This window comes from Mus caroli, unplaced genomic scaffold, assembly GCF_978045245.1.
Source record: "Mus caroli unplaced genomic scaffold, Mus_caroli_1 scaffold_8, whole genome shotgun sequence".
Lineage (NCBI taxonomy): Eukaryota > Metazoa > Chordata > Mammalia > Rodentia > Muridae > Mus > Mus caroli.
Window position 1 is genome coordinate 11,987,533 of NW_028227263.1, and position 19,955 is coordinate 12,007,487.

Genomic DNA, 19,955 nt, shown 5'->3' on the forward strand with positions numbered 1-19,955 from the left:
CAAACCCTGTACGTGAACACAGGGAGGCAGTATACAAGGAAAGTCCACTGCTGCCAACAGAGGGACAGTAGGACAGTTAGTGTAACTCATGCCGAGAGACAGACCGGAAGAGGATGAAGTTGTTAAAGTTCACCTGGCCCCAACCGAGGCAGACATAAGAGCACAGAAACAGGTACTGGCGACACAGTGGTAACTCACCAGGTTTCTGCACACGGACACCTAAGGGGCATCCCCTTCTCAACTGAGTCTATGCTCACTAAACAGTAATTCACCAACAGCTCAAATACTAAACAGCAATGCCGGGGAAAGAGACCAACAGAAAGAAAAATCCCCCTCAGAAAAAGTCAACTATGGACTCACGGTTAGCCATTTGTTCACCATGGCTTTACATAATGTGGGTCAGTTACTTCAGGTAATTTGACTGCACTCTGTGCTCCTCAAGTCAAGTTCTAGAACTCCTAAGTCAGTTAGTTATAAGAATGCCAGGAAAACAGCACAGACACCAACAGAGCTGCTTACTCTGATCTGATGAATCGACTTGTATTTTTCTGGTACTGACAGTTCTCCAACAGACTTAATGATGGCCACTGCCTTGTTGTCATCTGCTGGGTCAGAGCTGGTGCTGTAGGATCCATTCTCATCACTGTCTGCCATCTCCTCCTCCTCTTCACTGTAGCTTTCATCCGAATTCTCATTTAAAGGGGAGTCTGAACTTTCCTCCTTTTTAGGCTCATCCAGCTGGAAAAGCTCTGAAAGCATGTAGTTGGCTGAAGCAATAATCTTATTTAAAAAACAAAAAAAACAAAAAAGAAAGAAATACATGTAAAGACTGAAGCTGCCTCACCACACTGAAAACCTTAGGGGAAGTCTAAAGTTGTTTTCACCACGATAACACACAAAGGACAGTGTGCTCTGTGAAACCCAAACTGACTGTTTTCTTCCTTCTAGACACTAGGTGGACTCTGAGCCCTCCTCCTCCGCCACTGCAGACAAGCTTCATGTGTAAGTAAGTAGAATACTAGCAGACTCCATCTCATCCCCAGAGTCTCTTTATAAACTCTGTTAATCTTTACGAGGCAACTAACAGGTACTATATAACCTATGGCTAGAGGGAAAATCTAATGGATCTTGAGCCTCCCTACTAACAAATCTCATTTCTGAAATAAATCCTTTAAAAGACTTTCTAATTGTGATAAAGCAAAGGAAAACACACACTCTACATGAGTAGAGATGACATGAGTGTTTGTCACTGAACAGAACTGTCCAAAAGGAATGTTAACAGGAGCCACGCATGAACTTTAAATCTTTCAGTAGTCATGCTTAAGATATAAAATCTAGTAAACAATTTCATACATTTAATTATACATCTACTAAATGTTTCAACATAACTTTCATTCTTCAAATTCAATGTGTATTTTACACCAGCAGATGCCTCAATTCAGATCAAACACATCCACAGTACTCAGCTACATGCAGTTAGAGGGCTACAGTATGGAGAAAGGATCTGGCCAGGCTCCACTGCAACAGTGCTCTATCAATAGTCCAGGACCAGCTTACTCATCAGACATGGTAATCTTACTTGAGGATGCCTGCTTTTGTCCAACAACTTGACACAGTTGAGAAGCAATGTTCTAATAGTTCCATAGTGTTTCTTGTTTTGATTTTTCTTCATCATCATGTTACAAGCAACCCTGAAAGAAAAGCATGGTAGTTTCACTACCCACTTAGCCTCTCTTGCAGGGTACGATGGAGGCGGGTCCTGTATCTTTCAAATGGAATAAATGACACGAAGAAGTACCCAATGCTGCATCTCAACCACCCACCATAACAGAGCTTACACAGCAAAGCTGATATTATGTAGTATAAAGTGTCTGTGTATTTCTCTGCTCAACACACTCCAACCCACAAGCCAGTCCCACTCTAAGATATATTCTGTCAGAACATAAACATTAAAAAGTATTTAAAATCTTTAGCTTAGATAGCGGGACTACTTTCTTATCTTAAAACTTTTGTGTTCAGACAGGGTCTAGCTACGTGGCCCAGGTGGGCCTGAAACAGGCCCTTCTCCCTCAGCTTCCCAAGGGCCACCACACTGCACTGACACCTGAGCTCTGTGAGGACTCACTTGTATAAGAGGATAGCCACTGGCATTGTGAATGGGTTCTGGTACTTGTCTTCAGTTTCTTCACACAGAGTCGTGAGGTCGTAGAGTTTCACAATATCACTGCCGCTTGCTGAAAACAGAGACAATTTACCTCATGCTACAGCCTCACCTAAATCACTACTGCCCATTCAAGCATTAGCTTACCTTTAAAGAGCCAGTAGGTATGCCCTTCTTTGGTACAATTAGATTTAAGAAATGATAAAATATTTTGTGCAATGTCTTTTATAACTTTGGTAGAAAAATTAGAGTTTTCCAAATTGGGGATTTCTTCTGTCTTTATCATTTCATATTTCTGTAAAGCACAAATAAATGCAGTTTAGGAAACCCTGAGGCAACAGCAACTTACTGTTAAAAACCAAATAGGTAAGTCGTAAGTACAAACAGATGTAGCATAGTTTAAATTGGTGTTTTTCAATTTTTTCCTGTTTCAAATGGCAAAGGGAGCTGAGGGCCTTCACTTGCCCATAAGGGGGATCACTAGTGTCATTTTCTAGGAGTGAGCCCAGGAGAAGCACTGTTCCTCCCAGAGCATGGACAGAGCACTCTTCTCCACCTGATGTCTGCAACTAGGACGGTGACTGAAGGTGGGCTTTCCCCATCAAGCTCTAAGAAACACACACACACACTTCTGCCTCTTTCCTTCTCCAGACACGTGTGTCAGTGGGCCAAGGGTACAACATCACTCCAGATGTTTTCCCTGGACCTGCAGAATTTTCCTTTGCAGGAATGTAGCACAATGGGTAGAAGTGGCAAAAAGAAGAAAAGCTGTATGGATCCTACTATTGATTTTATAGTTTTGCTTTGTTTTGTATTGCTGGGAATAATGCTAAAAGCCTCCCACCTTAAGCAAGTACTCTGCTATTCTAAGCTAAAACCTAGCCAGCTATTACTATCTTTAAGATACCTCCATATTTTTCCAGTTTGTTTTCTGTGCAAACTGCCCTAAAGAGCTCTAACCACATTTTCTGATGTATATTTAAGACTAGATATTCCTAACATCAAACAAGGTGTGTCTCATCCTTCTATACTGTAATCCTCAATGTGGTTATCTCCGTCTCCAGCATTTCATCCTGCACTATCCCCTTCAATTTCACTTCTGTGTGGGAACTCCAATGTGTGTCTTTATATAATCGAGTCTTTGGTGAGGCAACATATCAGCACCTATCCAGATCAAATGCCAACTTGCTCTCCAGTCCCAGTGTTTTTGTTAGGGTTTTACAGCTGTGTGCAGACACCATGACCAAGGCATTCTTATAAGGACAATATTGAATTAGGGCTGGCTTACAGGTTCAGAGGTTTAGTCCATAATCAAGGTGGGAGCATAGCAGCATCCAGGCAGGCATGGTAGAGGAGTAGCTGAGAGTTCTACATCTTCACCTGAAGGCTGCTAGCAGAATACTGACTTTCGGGCAGCTAGGACTAGGGTATTAAAGCCCACATTCATAGTGTGGCACCTACTCCAATAAGACCACACCTAACAGTGCCACTCCCTGATCAAGCCCACACAAATCATCACACCCCACATCCCCAGCACTGCGTCTCAAGACTCATGAGACACTCCTTATGATTTCCTCATCTGAAATAGCTATACCCCCATCTCAGTGAACTGGATCACTGTCCTAGACCTGGGACTCCCCCACCTCTTCCTCCATCCCCATCATTAATACTTCCCCCCTTTCTGCCCTCTGCCTGCTGTGGGCAGTTATCTCTTTACCTATCACTACAGCTATCTCTTAGGGTTAAGGCCTAAGTGGTTCTCAAGCAACACTGAAAATTAGAATTGTGTGCAAAGCTGCTTGAAAAGAAGCTTGGTTCTCTGGCATCCAAGCGCAGTGTTTAACAATCCTTAGGTGACTCTGAGATACAGCCCTGAGTGGACTTGGTACCGGAAAGCACAGTCTTGCCAGATGCAATGATTACTGTGGTGTTTTCTCAAAGCTTTGTATAGATGGAGCAGCTGTTTACAAAAGAATGTGTCCACTGTGCACTGACTTTGAGTTAATCACCGTGGGTGTTTGATATTAACAGTGCAGGCTTTAATGCTATTTATGACCTTCTCAAAAAATTACTTATAATGATACTCCTGAAAATCTAAAACGCTGCTCTAACCAACTTAACCCTAAAAACACTCATACCTATCTTTCGGGCCAAAGACACATCTTCATAGCCTTAAAAAGCTATGAAGTTCTTTCTGCACCAGTCCACACTTGGAAGCTTAGAACCCATCACCCCGTGTCTCACCTGTACGATCCCGTTAACATGGAAGCACATCACGAGCTCTGGTACATTGCATATCAGGTTGTCCAACCAATAGTCTATTCCAGTTAACACGTTAATTGGTTTGTTGTTATCCCTGAAAATATACATTTCTAGTGTTATCTGGCTTAATTAAAATGTCCCATTGTGATTCATCTTAGATGTATTTTCCCATTTAAATATTCTACTCTTTTCTCTCTGGACAGAGAATGCCATAGATACTTTCAAGACCCAGACATACATAGCTCAATAGTTGTGTTATGTCTAAAATCTTTCCAAAAACTTTGCATTTCTAACAGGCATTGCTAAGTTCTCAGTACAAATAGAAGGTGGTATGATGACCTGACTGTGAGCTCCCTGCATGCTCCTCACACATCCCAAGGAAACACTGACCACATAAATAACAATGCCCAAGTCAGAACTGACATTGGTGAATGAGCATGGAGCGAGTGATAAGAAAATGTTTACAATTACTTAAGGGGAAGCTGATCAACCACCTCAAGCAATTAAATTAACTCTTCTAGTTTTAGTAGTTATAGCCTCAAATGTAAGACAAGACCAGGTCCACAGTCTGGTCTTTCAATCAGGATCAGAATAAACACCTGTTTACTAGGCTGTCAGCATCTATTTCTTTCTTACTATGCCCATTCTCATTGGCAGGAGGAAGAGGGGGGGGGAGGGGAAAGAGGACAAACCAACAGCCAGAGAAGAGTCAATGAGACGTTTCACTTTAAAGGAAGCTTGTTTATAAAAAAAAAAAAAAGCACAAGGGGGCATAAGGTGGTTTACCTGAGACGTAAGCTAACTGCTGGATATCTGCCTCCACCAAATATAGGCATGTTAGATCCAACTAGCATATGAATATCTTCAAAAGTCCACAGAATATTCCGGACGAAATCATTTTTAAGACCCTTTAATTAAAAACAGGAAAGATTATAATAACAACAACAGATTGACAATTTCCCCCCATAATCCAAAGAAACACCAGAAAAGAAGAAGCAAAGGAGACAAGGTCAATTCCCGAGAGCTGTAAGACAGAGATGTTTACAAAGCAATTTTGAAGACCAAGTGGAATTATTCCCTATCAGTTCCAACTGAGACTAGTTTTCAAAGGATGAAGTGGACTGGGGATCAGTTGTCGCAGATGGGCACATGGAAAGCATACCTGACTGTTCTCCCCGTCATTGAACAAAGTAGTAAGGTTTTGCTCTTTGGGTGCTGAGGCCACATGCCCCACTATGCATGAGGGCTCAAGAGGCTCCCTGCCCTGTGGAAAGTGCAAGATAAGGAGTGACTGTGCTGCCAACATGTCTTACAATTGACCTATGCTTACAGAACTATCACCCACGCACAAGAACACATATCCCAATCTACCTGTATGAATTAGCCAGTACAATGCACGGTGCTCATAACTCATGGGGTGTGGCTTGCTTTAGCTCTGATTTCCCACAGAGGCTGCAAGCCAATCAAATCCATATCTTAAATGAGATGGGTTTAAAGATCTTTCAAAGAATCACTTTTCATCCCTTGGTTTTTGGTAAGTTTGATTACCACTCTCTGGAAGCCCAGCAGATCTCTACTGAACTGAAACACCAGGCTCCTCAGCCAGTTTAAAACAACCTTCACCTCCAGCCTCCAGCTGAGAATGTCCTATGTGAGCGTCACAGCATCCTAAACCCTAGAGAACCAGGGAACACTTTCCAATTAGTGTGAAAACCTGCTGCCTGCCAAAAACCTGCTTCTGAAGATTCATGTCTATTGAACATCATTCCCACCACTGTCCTAAAAACCAAACAAACAAAACCAAACAACACAAAATCCAAATATTTTAAATGGTATTAATTAGAAAAATCTACTTCCCTCTCTGTATAATCCAATGCCCTCCCATTTTTTAATATTGAAACTACTTCTTCTTTCTTTTGAGACAGGGTTTTTTTTGTAGCCCTATCCTTTTGTTCTTCCCAGAATCTGGACTACACTAGAAAATACCCACATTTTGGGTGAACACAGTATGCCACACCACAGCATTGCAGCCACTAGGCAGCTGTCACCAGGAACATTGATGCTTAGGCCTTGAGATGCACACATGGACCTGCTGCTGCTGCTGCCTTCACAGAACTCTCTCAGTCTATTGACTTAGAGGAAGACAAAGGCTCCCCTGGAGCTGGAGTTAAAGCAGTTGTGAGCTGCCCAACGTGGGTGATGGCTTGGAATGCAGACCTTCAAGAGCAGTGTGAGCTTACCTACCCCGCCACTGTTCTAGCTATGAGTCCCTCCATGTGAGTTCTAAGAATCCTCTGGTTACAGACAGCCACATGCAATAAAACACATAAAGTAATGAATACAAAATGATACACCTCTACTGCTTCCTGTGACCACTAAGTGGCTTGCATAATAAGCACCTCCATCCTTTTATGTTTTCTCTTTGGGGAAAAACCAAACACGTCAAATTTATATACGTACTTTTAATGGAATGCCTTCTCTACTTTAAAATCTCTAAAATTAAAATCAAGTTAGTCTTTTTTTATTTTATAAAAGCAAGTTAAATGTGTTAGTTTTTTACAAGTCTGTTATGTGTAAAGACTTAACCAATCTGACTGAATTCATGTTCAGTCCATGAAAATATACAGCGAGACAAAAAAACCGAATTTACCAAGTTAAAAGGTTTACTTTTTTCCCCCTTTGAAAAAATGCTTTATTAGATATTTTCTTTATTTACATTTCAAATGTTATCCCCTTTCCTCATTTCCCCTCCGAAAACCCCCCATCCCATCTCCTGTCCCCTTTGCTCACTAGCCCACTCACTCCTGCTTCCCTATCCTGGCATTCCCCTACACTGGGGCATTGAGACTTCACAAGACCAAGGGCCTCTCCTCTCATTGATGTCCCACAAGGCACATCTGTGGTTGGAGCTATGAGTCCCTCCATGTGTACTCTTTGGTTAGTGGTTTAGTCCCTGGGAGCTCTGAGGGGACTGGTTGGTTCATATTGTTGTTCCTCCTATGGGACTGCAGACCCCTTCAGCTCCTTGGGTCCTTTCTCTAGCTCCTCCATTGGGGACCCAGTGCTCAGTCCAACGGACGACTGTGAGCATCCACTTCTGTATTTGTCAGGCACTGGCACAGCCTCTCAGGAGACAGCTGTATCAGGCTCCTGTTAGCATTCACAATAGTGCCTGGTTTTGGTAAAAAAGGTTTACTTTTATTTCTTTTGATTCATTTTAGTGTATTTTCTTAAAAACAGAAATGCCACAAATTAGCATCTACAGTGTTATTTCATCCTACGGAAGACAGAGTAAGTTAAAAAGTAACTAGGGGCTGAAGAGATGGCTAAGAACACTGGCTCTCTTCCAGAGAACGCTGGTTCAGTTTCCAGGATGAGCACGGCAGCTCCCAAGTGTCAGTTAACGCTAGCTCCAGGAGACTGAATACTCTTTTGTGACCTCAGTAGGCACCAGACATGCACACGGTACTACTCAGAGATACAGGCAGGCAAACACCCATATACATAAAATAAACATAAATAAACAACAGTCTATTCTTTTGTCATATAGACTTAAGAGGGATGGCTAAGCAGACAAGAACACTTTCCTGCTACTCTAGAGGACCCTGGTTCAATTCCCAGAACCCCACATGGGAACTCACGACTGCCTGGAACTCTAGTTTCAGGAGATCTATCATATCAGACATGCATTTGGCATAGATCTGTGCATGCAGGCAAAATACCCATAGATATAAAATAAAAATATTTTAAAATCTTTATATGTTAATGTGGGGCCAAATCTATTTTCCAGGAGGAAAAACCTAAATTACAGGCACACCTATCACTCAATGCATGACAGGCACTTAGTGCATATCTAGAGTTAAAAATACACTTTACATTCAGTAGTACTCAATTTTAAGAGAAAAAAAAAATCAGTTGACTACTTTAAAATATTTTGTGTTATTTAATACAAAATTTTAATCTAACCATTCATGTTAACTCCTGGATATTCTACTGTGGAGAACTAAATGCATTTTTTGTTTCTAATTCTGAGATGCGCCTGAGTAAATACTCCCCATCCTTCTTCATCACCTGGTTTTTAGTACAGCTCTGCTTTCTTGAGTTCACAGAATCGGAATCCAAGGACTCACAAACCTGACTGGAAGCACTGGGGTCTTCAGACACTGAAGCGGGCATTTCAAAGGGAGCAGGCCAGGCAGCCCCTCCAGACTCATGTGTCTGCTGAGAACTAGAAGACTCTTGTTGTTCTGCAGGAGACGGGACAGGCTGAGCAGCTCCATCACCATTGATGCTAGTCAGTCGGAAACAGAGAGGAAAACATGACACATTATACTACAGTCTACCCGTCTGTATAAAACAGATTCTATAATCAAACATGCATATTGTCTATAAGAAACGTATTAAGTGTTAACAAAGCAAAACTTCAACTGCTAATTTTACCCTGTTGGAAATGTAAATTTTAGGACAGAATCTGATTTTTCTTAAGATAAAGATAAGCAGTAGTCAAATACCTGTAGTACAAGAACTTGGAAAGAATAGCCTTCTGATACCAGTGCTCCTTGCTTTTCTTCTTCCTCTGCCACTTCTGATCGATCAGCCTTTGATAGAACTCTTTCAACCATGTCCAATCACCAGTCTGAATAACATGAGACATTACCGAACAAATATGCACACATGTGATGAATACTGGACACTGTGTTGAAAGCTCAGCCCACAGCCAATGGTGTTTCTAGGATACGGAGGAACCTCTAGAAGGCAGAGCTTAGAGGAAGGAAGCTAGGTCTCTGGAGGTGGGGCCTTGAAAGGATCCTGCCTTCCTGCCCCTTTTCTCTCCCTCTGCTTTATGGTCATCATGAGGGAAGCAGAGTCTCACCCTGGCTCTAAGGAGCTACGCTGTGACAGGGTGGAACGTCTGCACCCACACAGAGTAACACTCACGTCCCTCATGTTGTTCTGCTGGATGTTTCTTCTCTGTGACAAGACACCGATTCTCACTCACCCAATGCTCTCAGCTAAAAGCAGATATTCTTTAATTTCTACAGATTGTTTCATGAGCATGCACTTATAGGACGAACACTTTAATGTGTGTCTCAACGATCAAACTGAACTAAGGAGCGAGGGCTGTGACTTGTTCACGGTCACACCCTAAGACCTGACCAAGTACAGGAACACACAAACTACACTGTGTTGCTTTCTAAAGAGAAACTATATTATCAAATTAATCACCTGTAACTTATTTTTTGTTATCCAAGCATTGGAGAAGTTAGGACTGGTAGGCAGGTCTGTCATCCCAGCTACCTGGAAGCTGAAGCAGGTTAATTACAAGTTTAAGACCTGGGTGAACTACAATGTGAGTTAGAGGCCAGCCTGGGCAATTAGCAAGACCCTGTATGGGGAAAGAGGTGTTCATGGGTACAGTTCAGTGGCAGAACACTTGTCTATCATGCATGAACACAGGTTCAAGCAAAAACAGCACTGCGTAGGAATATGGAAAAGGTAGTACAGACAGGCAGCACCATCAAGTACCTGTCAGCAGCCCAGGAAGGCAAGCATGACCATCAAGTAGGCCTAGAGAAGTCACCACTATCCTTATCACCTGGGGGAAAACATCTACTGACCAGCAGCCCGAGAAGCTAGACATCAACTCGTATAATTAGTTATACTCATAGGAACAGCTCTTTAACATGGTTTACATTTCGGCCAGCCATGTTTCCAAAATATGTCTATAATAGCCATTAAAAGAATTTTCAAAAACAATTAGTTCCTTTAATCCCACAGATTTAACAATCCTTTCTTTTAAAAACTGACTTCATCCTTTTTAAGACAGAATCCTGGTTTTAAATTCAGCTTAAAAAAAAAATGGGCCTAGAGAGATGGCTCAATGGTTTAGAGCACTGACTGATCTTCCAGAGGACCTGGGTTTGGTTCCCAGTACCCCAGTGGTAGCTCACAAATATCTGTATGATCCAGCACCCTCTTCTGGCCCCCCTAGGTATTAGGCATGCATGTGGTTCACAGATGTGTACATCATGCACCTAAAAATAATACGAAGTTTCTTCTCTGTTCTTTTCTCTCCCCCCTCACCCCCCTTTAAAGACTCTCTATATAGCCCCAGCTGTCCTAGAACTCTCTACCTACAGCAGACTGGCCTTGAACTCAGAGACTCACACTGGCTTCTGTCTCCTCAGCCTGAGGCTGGCTGCATTCCACCAACCGTGACCAGATGCTTTGTCTTTAACAAAGCTTTTCTTGTTTTTTTTTTGGTTTTTCGAGACAGGGTTTCTCTGTGTAGCCCTGGCTGTCCTGGAACTCACTCTGTAGACCAGGCTGGCCTCGAACTCAGAAATCTGCCTGCCTCTGCCTCCCGAGTGCTGCACCACCACGCCCGGCACGCTTTTCACTATTTTTAAGTCTCTGATCAAACAGCTCATTTCTTTATTGCTAAAGTACTCAGCTACAATTCCAATTTGGCATTTAAAAAAACTGTGTAAGTATGAATATGTACATATGCCTGTGTTTGATGCGCAGGCGTGCAGGACTGTTTTGGATGTCAGATGAGGTTGTCAGGTGTGCTGCTCTATCACCATCTATCTCGCTGTACCCCAAGGTTGTTTTTTGTCATTCCTGATCCAGTTCCGGTCAAGCTAGCAAGCCCCAGCCATCCTATCTCCAGCTCCCCACAGTAATGGGGCTCCAGGCCTGCATGACTCTGCTCTTGCTTTTTAGACAAGGTCTAGGAATCTGACTCAGGTCCTTGTGCTTGCCCAGCAAGTGCTCTTAGCCGGACTCTGGCATTTCCTTAAAACAAAACCATACTTTCATAGCTCCTTAACTATTAAGAGAGTGCTTTTCTAAATGATTTTTGCGTGAATTAGTTACCTGAGATGACCTCATAAAGAGTTCTTGAATGTCCAGCTCATCTAGTAAGAGGGTCCTTCCTATGCGGTGCACAGCCATGCTCACGTGGGACTTGCTGTAGGGAATCTTCAGGAGCTTTTTTATGTTCTTAAGAAAGTTAGAGAGGCCCCATTAGTATGACCCAGAATTTATGGATTTTAACTTCATTCAATCTGAAGTTTAATGAGTCTTATTTAAGGTTACACAAACTAGACTTTCCGTAATAATAATCATATAGAGGACAGAGCTTTAAACTCTGAGTTATACTGTCAGTGTAAGTGCAGCCCAACACTATTACATATTCTATTACAGTAGAATTCCTTTTTTATAGGGATGAATGGAGGACAACAGCTACTAGGATATCATTTTAAATTCTCAAATGGTAATAGACACAGAATAACTCCAAACATTCAATTATTACTGTTAAAATACATCCAACAGTATTCATATTTTTTATTAGTCCCACTGTTTTGGAATTGTATTCTCCTCTTAAGGGAGATAAAAAGTATTTTTAAGCAAACATAGGTATTGAATAATTACATAGCTTTGCCTTATTCCATTGCTGAAAGCAAGACTGTAAAGCATAACATGGTCTAACGCCCTCCCCTCCCTGCGGCACTGCATGTCCCAAAGTCACCGTGAAAGCACTCACTTCTGAGTCGGAGACGACATCCACATCATTTCCCACGGAGTCAATGAAGTCATACGCCATGCCGAAACTACGGAAGGAAGGAAAGAAGAGGCCACAGGTGGAAGACTGAACAGAGTAAAAAGTTCGACTGCTTCTAGGACATGCACACCTCACATTTGTAAATCAAGAAGTCCACTGCCATCTGGCTGCCAACTTCTCATTCCTTCTTAGGTACACAGAAAATGAGGCACATCTTTAAAATGCATCTTCAACTTAGTGAAACAGTAAGAACTGCAAAAAGCAGTTAGTGTGAGCATAAACCCTTAACCTCTCTGATGTAAAACAGTTCAAGATTTTATTTCCACATATGAAGAAAAACAAAATGAGAAAAATATGTTAACATGTATGGATATAACATATAAAGATATAACATCAATAAAAGAAAAAAAAATTGTACCTAAAATCAACTCAGCTTAAAGAGAAAATGAAAAACTGGTAAACACCTAACTCACTTCAAGTCACCAAGTTCATCTATGCAATCTATAAGGTTGAAAAGCAACTGATGTCACCATGTTCCCATTAGTAGGTGGCAGAGTCAGGACATTTAATTAGGACTACATATGCGTGTATGATTTCTATCTGCTCTGGGGAAGTAGGTTAGCCTTCATTTCTCATGTGCAAACAGTTAATAGTGTCTATCTTAGGGCTGGAGAGATGGCTCAATGGCTAAGAGCACTGACTGCTCTCTTCCAAAGATCCTGAGTTCAAATCCCAGCAACCACATGATAGCTCACAGCCATCTGTAATGAGATCTGATGCCCTCTTCTGGTGTGTCTGAAGACAGCTACAGTGTACTTAGATATAATACATAAATATTAAAAAAAAAAAAAAAGAAAAAATCTAGCACAGTATATAATCAACATAACTACTGAAACCAACTCACCACATTTAATATAATTAAGCCATTTTTAAAATAGTAGAAATATACGGTCATTTTCAGACTTTTCACAGTATCAAAAATGCTACAAACAATCAACTTGTAAGCAAAGCTATTACCTTTTGAGGCACTAGGATAATCTCTAAACTACTAGCTCAGGGTATTAATGCATTTGTGGCTCTTTCTGTGTTTTATAAAGTTTTATATAAGTTATATAAAAATGTTTTAAGTCCAATCATTCAGGGGAGGAAAAAGAAAATACAGTTAAAACAGCCTACAAGAATATAGACACAGCATAAGACTCCCAAACACTCTCAACTCTAAAAACCACCAGTAGAATTTCCAGGTGGGTCAAGGGTGTAGGTTACCCAGCACTTGGGGTTCTAAACCTCAGGCTTTTTCAAATACTCCGTCATCATTTAATAAACACTCCAAAGGGCAAGCCGAGCAGCAGCTTAAGTCTTGCCCCTCACATACCACCCTATTTGCACATATCAAAGCAGACACAAAAGGCTAAAACAGCTGATTAGCTGTCAACATGTACACGTTCTCGTGGCATGCTGCAGACTTGAAGAAAGCATGTACCTCTGAAATCTTCTTACTGTACCATGGACTTTGGATGACAACTATATTCTTTTACTAAAAATATCTGAGCAAGTGAACATGCATCTCCAACTGAACTGCGAAGCAGCTTTCAGAGCTTCGAGCAGGGGTTGAGAGGGAGGGAAAGAAATGCCAGCGATTAAAATTTACCTTGAAAACGGCTTGCTTTTCTTACTATTGCCAAGAATGGTGGTTCCTGCTGGCCCTAGCTTGGCACTCTCTCGTAACCAGTTGGCAGGTGGGAGTTTCAAGTCTGTTTTTTCTTCAAGACGTGCAAACGCTGTTCGAGGAGGGGCAGCAGAGTATTTTACCACAGCTCGGCTTTTCACTTCATTGCCTCCGAGAAATAAGGCCGATCCCTAAATAACATATGGAATGAAGCTTTAATGAACACTGCCAGGAATGTCAATCTCACCTTCATAAAAACGAATTAAGAACCCACCAAATCAGGACTCACAAGGAGCCTCAGCCGCGTGTCAGCTCTAACACTTAATAAACAAGCTTAAATTACGCTTACTTAGCTGTTTTTCACGAAACTTAAAAAAAAAAAAGGATCAATCAAGAAGTGGACAGGGGCCAACCAACCTGCTTTTTAAAAATCTGGGCACAGTAGTTGCAAACACAAGCTTCAAGCACTCTGGAGGCAGAGGCACACGGGCCAGTGCAAGGTCTACGTCCAGCTTGACTGGTCTGCATAACCAGTTCCACACCAGTCAAGACTCAACCCGATGAGTCACAGAAAAATGTAGACTCAGAAACTAAGTGCCTCAACTGTGTCCTGTCAACCGCATGCGAAACAAGCAAGACTTCTCTGTACGGTTCTAATGGAATATTTTTAAGTAGCATAAGTCAATGACAAACGTCATTTGCAGGACGTGTTTATTTTACCAAACACACAGCGACTGATGTGTAAGCTCATCCCATCCCATTCTACATCAGCTCCATAGCTGACCCTACACCCACCCGGGCATGCTCAAAGTCTGGACCCGCTGTTCGACTCTCCGAGAACCCTTCCAGGCGTTGCAAATTCTCTGTGCCCTCCCTGGCACCGTCCCTCTCTCCTCTGCCTGCCTTCGGCGGGCTGTGACACACACACATTCTATAGCCCGTCCATTGGCGCCGAGTGCGAAGCCAGGGGTGTTGCGCATTGCAAGCAAACGCCTGCCTGCACACCCGACGACAGGCTCGCCTGGTGATTCATTCCGTACTAGAGGTGCCAAGGAGGCGTGGAAGAAAGTTCCAGAAGCCCCACGTCCCCCCTCCCAGGCCCGCAAATCCCCCCAAGCCCCTGCAGGTCGCGCTCCGCCGCCGCCGCCGTCACCGCCTCTCACCTGTGCAGAAGGCTCCTCGGAGTCCGCCTGGGACAGGAGGCTGAGCCCTCCACGGGCGGCCGCCCCTGAAGGAGAAGCCTCGGCTCCTGCTTCCTTGGGGTCCCCCATCATTTCCGACCCTGGGGAGGCGACCAGACGCGCGAGCCCTGGAGTCGGCGACAGGAACGCGGGCCCAGAGTCGCAGGAGAACCTCAGAGCGAGCGACTCGGACGCTCAGCGGCTCGCACTTCCGGCGGCTGCCAGGAAGAGCTCGAGGTAGCGCGATGAAATCTCGCGAGATTCACCCAAAGGTCCAGCCCGTCCTCCGGCTCTGGCTCCTCCTTCGCGGTCCCGGCAGGAGCTGCCGCACGCCGGCGCCTGTCACACCATTGGGGCGGACACTTCTCGCGATACACGCCTCCCGGGCTCCTCCCCCTCGCTCGTGGCCGGTCTTTGTTGGCAAACAGTTAATGAGACTTGAGTCAAAGTCGGGGTGGCTGGGGTGGGGCGGTGCCGCCTTGGGTGCTCGCGTAGTCAAAGCCGGTGGCGTCAAGACCCTCGCAGGCGGCCGCTCTCTTGGGGCTTCTCCGAGTTGCACACGCGCGGGGACCTCCGTGGGTCTCAGCGCCTTCAGATCAGTGGGGCTGAAGCAAGGAGAGAGAAACCATCAGTCTGTTTAATCGGTTTCTAGGCAGCGCCCCATGCAGCCCTGGCTGGTTTGGAACTCGCAGAGTAGCCGAGAGTGACCTTGAACTTGGCACTCTGCCTCCAACTCCCGAGGGCTGGGGTTTCTTTCTGCCTGCCTGAGGATGGAACCCAGGGCTTCGTGTAGGCTAGGCAAGCACACGGAGCTACATTTCCACCCTACACCCAATAACAGACAAACTGCTACATTCCTCATAAAAAATATATTTGAGGTAAAAGGTTTTGTTTTATGTCGAGGTATTATGCTTGGGGGGGGGGGGTTAATGTGTTTTGAGTGCTTTGACTGCGTGTGTGCATGCAGTGCCCGCAGAAACCAGAAGAGGGCGTCAGATCTCCTGGAACGGGAGTTACACGCAGTTGGGAGTTGTGGGCTGTGGGTGCTAAGCTGTGTCCTCTGCAAGAGCAGAAAGTGCTCCTAATGGCTGAGCTCTCTCCTTAGGCTCTAAAAACCCAGTAACTGAAAAACTTTAGGAGTTCTTGGAGAAAGCAGATGCAGTCTGCAAATTGTTTTCTTGCAAAACAAGACATTTTTATGAATTAACTTTTTGGTGCATATTTTGCAGATACTTACTTTAAAGCATGTTTTGTGATTTTTTTTTAAAAAACTACTCTGTATTTAGAGCCAGTTTTTGTTTGTTTGTTTTGCTCTTTTCGTTGTTTATTACATCAGAGGCTAGCAGGCTTGTCACATAAAAGCTTGTGTCATCCCTGGACCCCCCTGTAGAAGGAGAGAACTGACTCTGGAAAGCTCCCCTCTGGCTGTCACATGTCCTGTGGCATGAACACACACACAATAATAATACAGAGATCTAGGTAGCTAACACAAAAAGATTAAACTTTGAGTACTTAAAAATAAACCCTGTATATCCATTAACTCACTTTACAGGAATATTTTTAAAAATTAAATTGCACATCATAATATGTTAAATGATAAGCAAATATTTAAAAAGTAATATGGTCCCAATTTGAAAATCCATCTGTTTCTGAAATGGAAATCTCTGGTTGTTTTGTGTCTCTAAATGAACAGATCCATGTAAGAAAGAAGTGATTTACATTTAGTCTTTAACATTTTTCTATTTTTCTTTCTTGTTTTATACTTAACTTTATTAATACTTCTACAAATATAAGTTAGGTTCTGATAACCTTACAGTTTTGTCATTTATTAATAATGGTATATCAGTAAGAATTTACTGAGGTAGTATAGCAGTGGGTTTTTTTTTTTTTTTCTTCAGGACTCAATATTGCACATATTTCCTTGAGACGTTAACATGTGGACCCTTTTTAATGATGCTTACTAGGAAAATGTGCTACTAATACCCTACAAAAAGGAGAAATGAAGGAAGCAGGACTGAGAGCTCGGTATACAGAAAAGGAGTCTGACAACACCAAGCTCAGGGCTCCGGCAAGGCAATCACGCCCCCCCCCCCCCCCCCCCCGCCCCCGGACTTATGGAGGAAGGTCTGGCCAGGGGCTGGGTTTCAAGAAGCCACACACAGGCAGGGACTAATTTAGTTGGGAGTGGAGAGTGATCCCTGAGGCCTGGAGAAACCAGGCACATCTGGATTACATAAAGTTTATACATTCCTCCAGCTCTAAGAGCCTTTCCCCCATAATCAAACACATGCTGCAGGCTTCTAAAAGTTATCATCGCTGCCTCTAATGTAAGTGATTGAAATCCAGTGTTGTGAGGAAACAGGTCACTCCTCCCATCATTCAAACGTTAGGGCGAGAACGGCTGCCAGAATTTGCCTAACATACGTCTCCTTGAGACGGTCTTTGTCACACATGCCTCCCTAGACAGTCGCGTTGGCTTTGAGCTCTCGTGTTTCCTGTCTCAGAGCCTCATGGCCTCTTTGCTTAGGATACACATGTGGAGTGGATGGCTAACTTACTGTGTGCCACCACAGCTCTAAGTTACGGATGCTTTTCTTCTGCTTAGAGTGCCTTCTCTGAGTTCCCTAGCTTACTCCTGCGCATCTTGTAGATTCCGCTCAGGTCACTCTAATAAGTCCTTTCTGATACGCCCCACGTTTTCTTCACACACACCCCACTTTGGTCCCTTATACTTGTACAGCTTTATCCTATGTTTGTCACACACGAGAAAACAACGTTTGGATCTGCCTCCCTTGCCACCTTTGGACTCAAAGGCCTGTGTTCTGTCTGATCAGCCGTTTCACCAGCAGCAGGCTCTGCACCTGCAAACAGAGCTGTTTAAGCCCTTAGGCAATGTAGGGGAAATTGACTGGTACTGTCAATTTTAAAATGCTTTCAAAACGTTGGAAACACAAAAAAACAATGTTCACTCAAAAATATTTTAATACTCAAAATCCAGGCTAAAAATGTCTTATAAGGTAGCTCAATGTAGTGTAGCATCAATTATTGAAGTTAATCTTGGTGCATGGCTTGTGCCGTTCTGAAACGGTTTGCAGGCTAGAGCTTCGTAGTTTGCAAAATGTCCCTCACCGTGCAGGAGTCTCTCAGGGAGATGCTAGGCAGTAATAAACTGATTTCGTTAGCAGGTGTGGTGACACACACTTTTAATTCCAGCACTCTGGAAGCAGAGGCAGGCCGACCTCTGATATGTAGTGATTTCTGGGTTGGCCAGAGATACATAGTGAGACCATTATTTTTAAAATATGTATTTAGTTATTTGTAGCATGTAGTATTTTTATATTGTTTTGGAAAAAATGTACCTTCAAATGTATTCCATTAAACACTATGTTTTCTTTTTTTAGATTTTTTTTTAAATGTGTGTTAGTGTTTTATTTGTATGTATGTATGTGCACCATGTGCGTGCCTGGTGCTCTGAGAGGACAGAAGTGGGTGTCACATCCCCTGGAACTGGACTTACAGATGGCTGTGGGCAGTCATGTGGGTGCTGGGAATTGAACCTAAGTCTATCTTAAGAGCAACAAGTGCTCCTAACCACTGAACCATCTCTCCAGACTCCCATTGAACATGAGGCACTATTCAGATAGTATAAGAAGTTTGCTACTCACTGTTTTTTTTAAAGATTTATTTATTTATTTTATATATTTGAGTATACTGTCGCTGTCTTCAGGCACACCAGAAGTGGACATCAGATTCCCATTACAGGTGGTTGTGAGCCACCATGTGGTTGCTGGAAATTGAACTCAGGACCTCTGGAAGAACAGTCAGTGCTCCTAACCACTGAGCCATCTCTCCAGCCCTCCAGAGAAGTATTGTAGCAAAGACAACACTAAATTATTTTAGAAGTAAACTTTTGGCTTTTCATTGTCTTTATTTTTTTAAAAAGACTGGTAGTTTATTCATTTAATTTGGAAGTTAACCTTTTATCCTGATACCTGCTGCTATTTCAAGGCTCACATCTCAGGACAGTCACCCTCAGTCCTCATTGCTGTTGTTATGCCCCAGCCTCAGGGCGGCCTAGAGAGGCTTCTCAGGACGGCTTTCCCTCTGCCCTCCTTCCTTCAGGCTGAGGCTCCAGGCTCTTGAGGTTCTCTGTGGTTCTCTCAGTCTCCTCATTAGTGCCCCATCCTCAAAATAGGCCCTGCTCTGTGATAACCCTGTGGATCCTAGGTCCCTTCAAATCAAAGGTGCATTGCCGAGATGCCACAGTGCCTGCAGGGTGCTCTCATAATTGGAAGAATTGCCATGAGCTGACTCATGCTTGTCCAATACTTTTTGAAACAGAGTTAGAAATCCTCTATAAAGCCTTTATAGAGAACTGTGTGAGGGATGAGAGCAGTTTGGGGTGCTGATGAGTCTAATGGGGGAATCCAGTGCCCTTGGAGTTGCTGTGCAACTCCTCTAGCAGAGGATGCTGGCCTTGGAGGCTGTTTACCCTTGGTAGTGTTTTGGAATGTGGGTCTCGCTTACCTCGGGTCTTACATGTAGCCAACCTCACTCTCTGCTTGCTGAACCCGGGAAGCCATGAGCTGCTGACTCATGATTGTGCTCAAAGCTGGAAGGTGGATTTGAGATGATCAGAACCCACCTCTTCCTTCTTTAAAGAGAGTGGCGTGGTCCAGAGAACAAACAGAATTGCATCACTGAGAGATGTGCAGTCTTCACTAGAAGCAAAGCTGGACAAGTGCTCAGGTCTCCTACTCAGGTGTAAACTACTAATACAGGCCAGTAGAGTTTCATTGTTTTTTGTTCTTTCTTGGGGTTTCCTTACACAGCCTATGCTGGCATGGAACTCACAATCCTCTTGTGTCAGCCTTTCCAGTGCTGGGCCACTGTGCCCAGCTAGAACCTCAGTTTGTTTCATAATAGCTGGCATAACAGCAGACTATCAAACCACCGTCAGTTTTGAAACCAATATCTCTGGGTTAGCCCAAGAACTCTACATTTTTCTTCAGACTGCTAATCCTAGAACACATTGGCCTATAAACCACAATTTAGGACAGTGACCTCCAGAGGCAGTTCCCGGGATTGCAGGAAGAACCACAGCGTCTTACAAAA

At 43.4% G+C, this 19,955-nt stretch overlaps 1 protein-coding gene across 3 annotated transcripts in view; it reads right to left on the bottom strand.

Annotated features, from left to right (window-relative positions):
• The window catches only part of Edrf1 (erythroid differentiation regulatory factor 1), a 35,616-nt gene extending 20,555 nt beyond the window's left edge, over positions 1-15,061 (bottom strand). The window contains exons 1-13 of one of the 3 annotated variants that reach the window (XM_021166785.2): positions 14,823-15,061; positions 13,642-13,850; positions 11,973-12,039; positions 11,303-11,428; positions 8,935-9,059; positions 8,558-8,714; positions 5,586-5,687; positions 5,210-5,331; positions 4,406-4,517; positions 2,309-2,456; positions 2,126-2,234; positions 1,580-1,691; positions 520-780 (exon numbers count right to left, since the gene is read on the bottom strand). In XM_021166785.2, the coding sequence (XP_021022444.1) occupies positions 520-780; positions 1,580-1,691; positions 2,126-2,234; positions 2,309-2,456; positions 4,406-4,517; positions 5,210-5,331; positions 5,586-5,687; positions 8,558-8,714; positions 8,935-9,059; positions 11,303-11,428; positions 11,973-12,039; positions 13,642-13,850; positions 14,823-14,933 (1,761 nt within the window). In that variant the 5' untranslated portion in view covers positions 14,934-15,061. Of the gene's footprint in view, positions 1-519; positions 781-1,579; positions 1,692-2,125; positions 2,235-2,308; positions 2,457-4,405; positions 4,518-5,209; positions 5,332-5,585; positions 5,688-8,494; positions 8,715-8,934; positions 9,060-11,302; positions 11,429-11,972; positions 12,040-13,641; positions 13,851-14,822 lie in introns of all 3 variants that reach the window. The other 2 variants (XM_021166784.2, XM_029479448.2) reach the window with 2 other exon arrangements.
• Between the last annotated feature and the right edge of the window lie 4,894 nt (positions 15,062-19,955).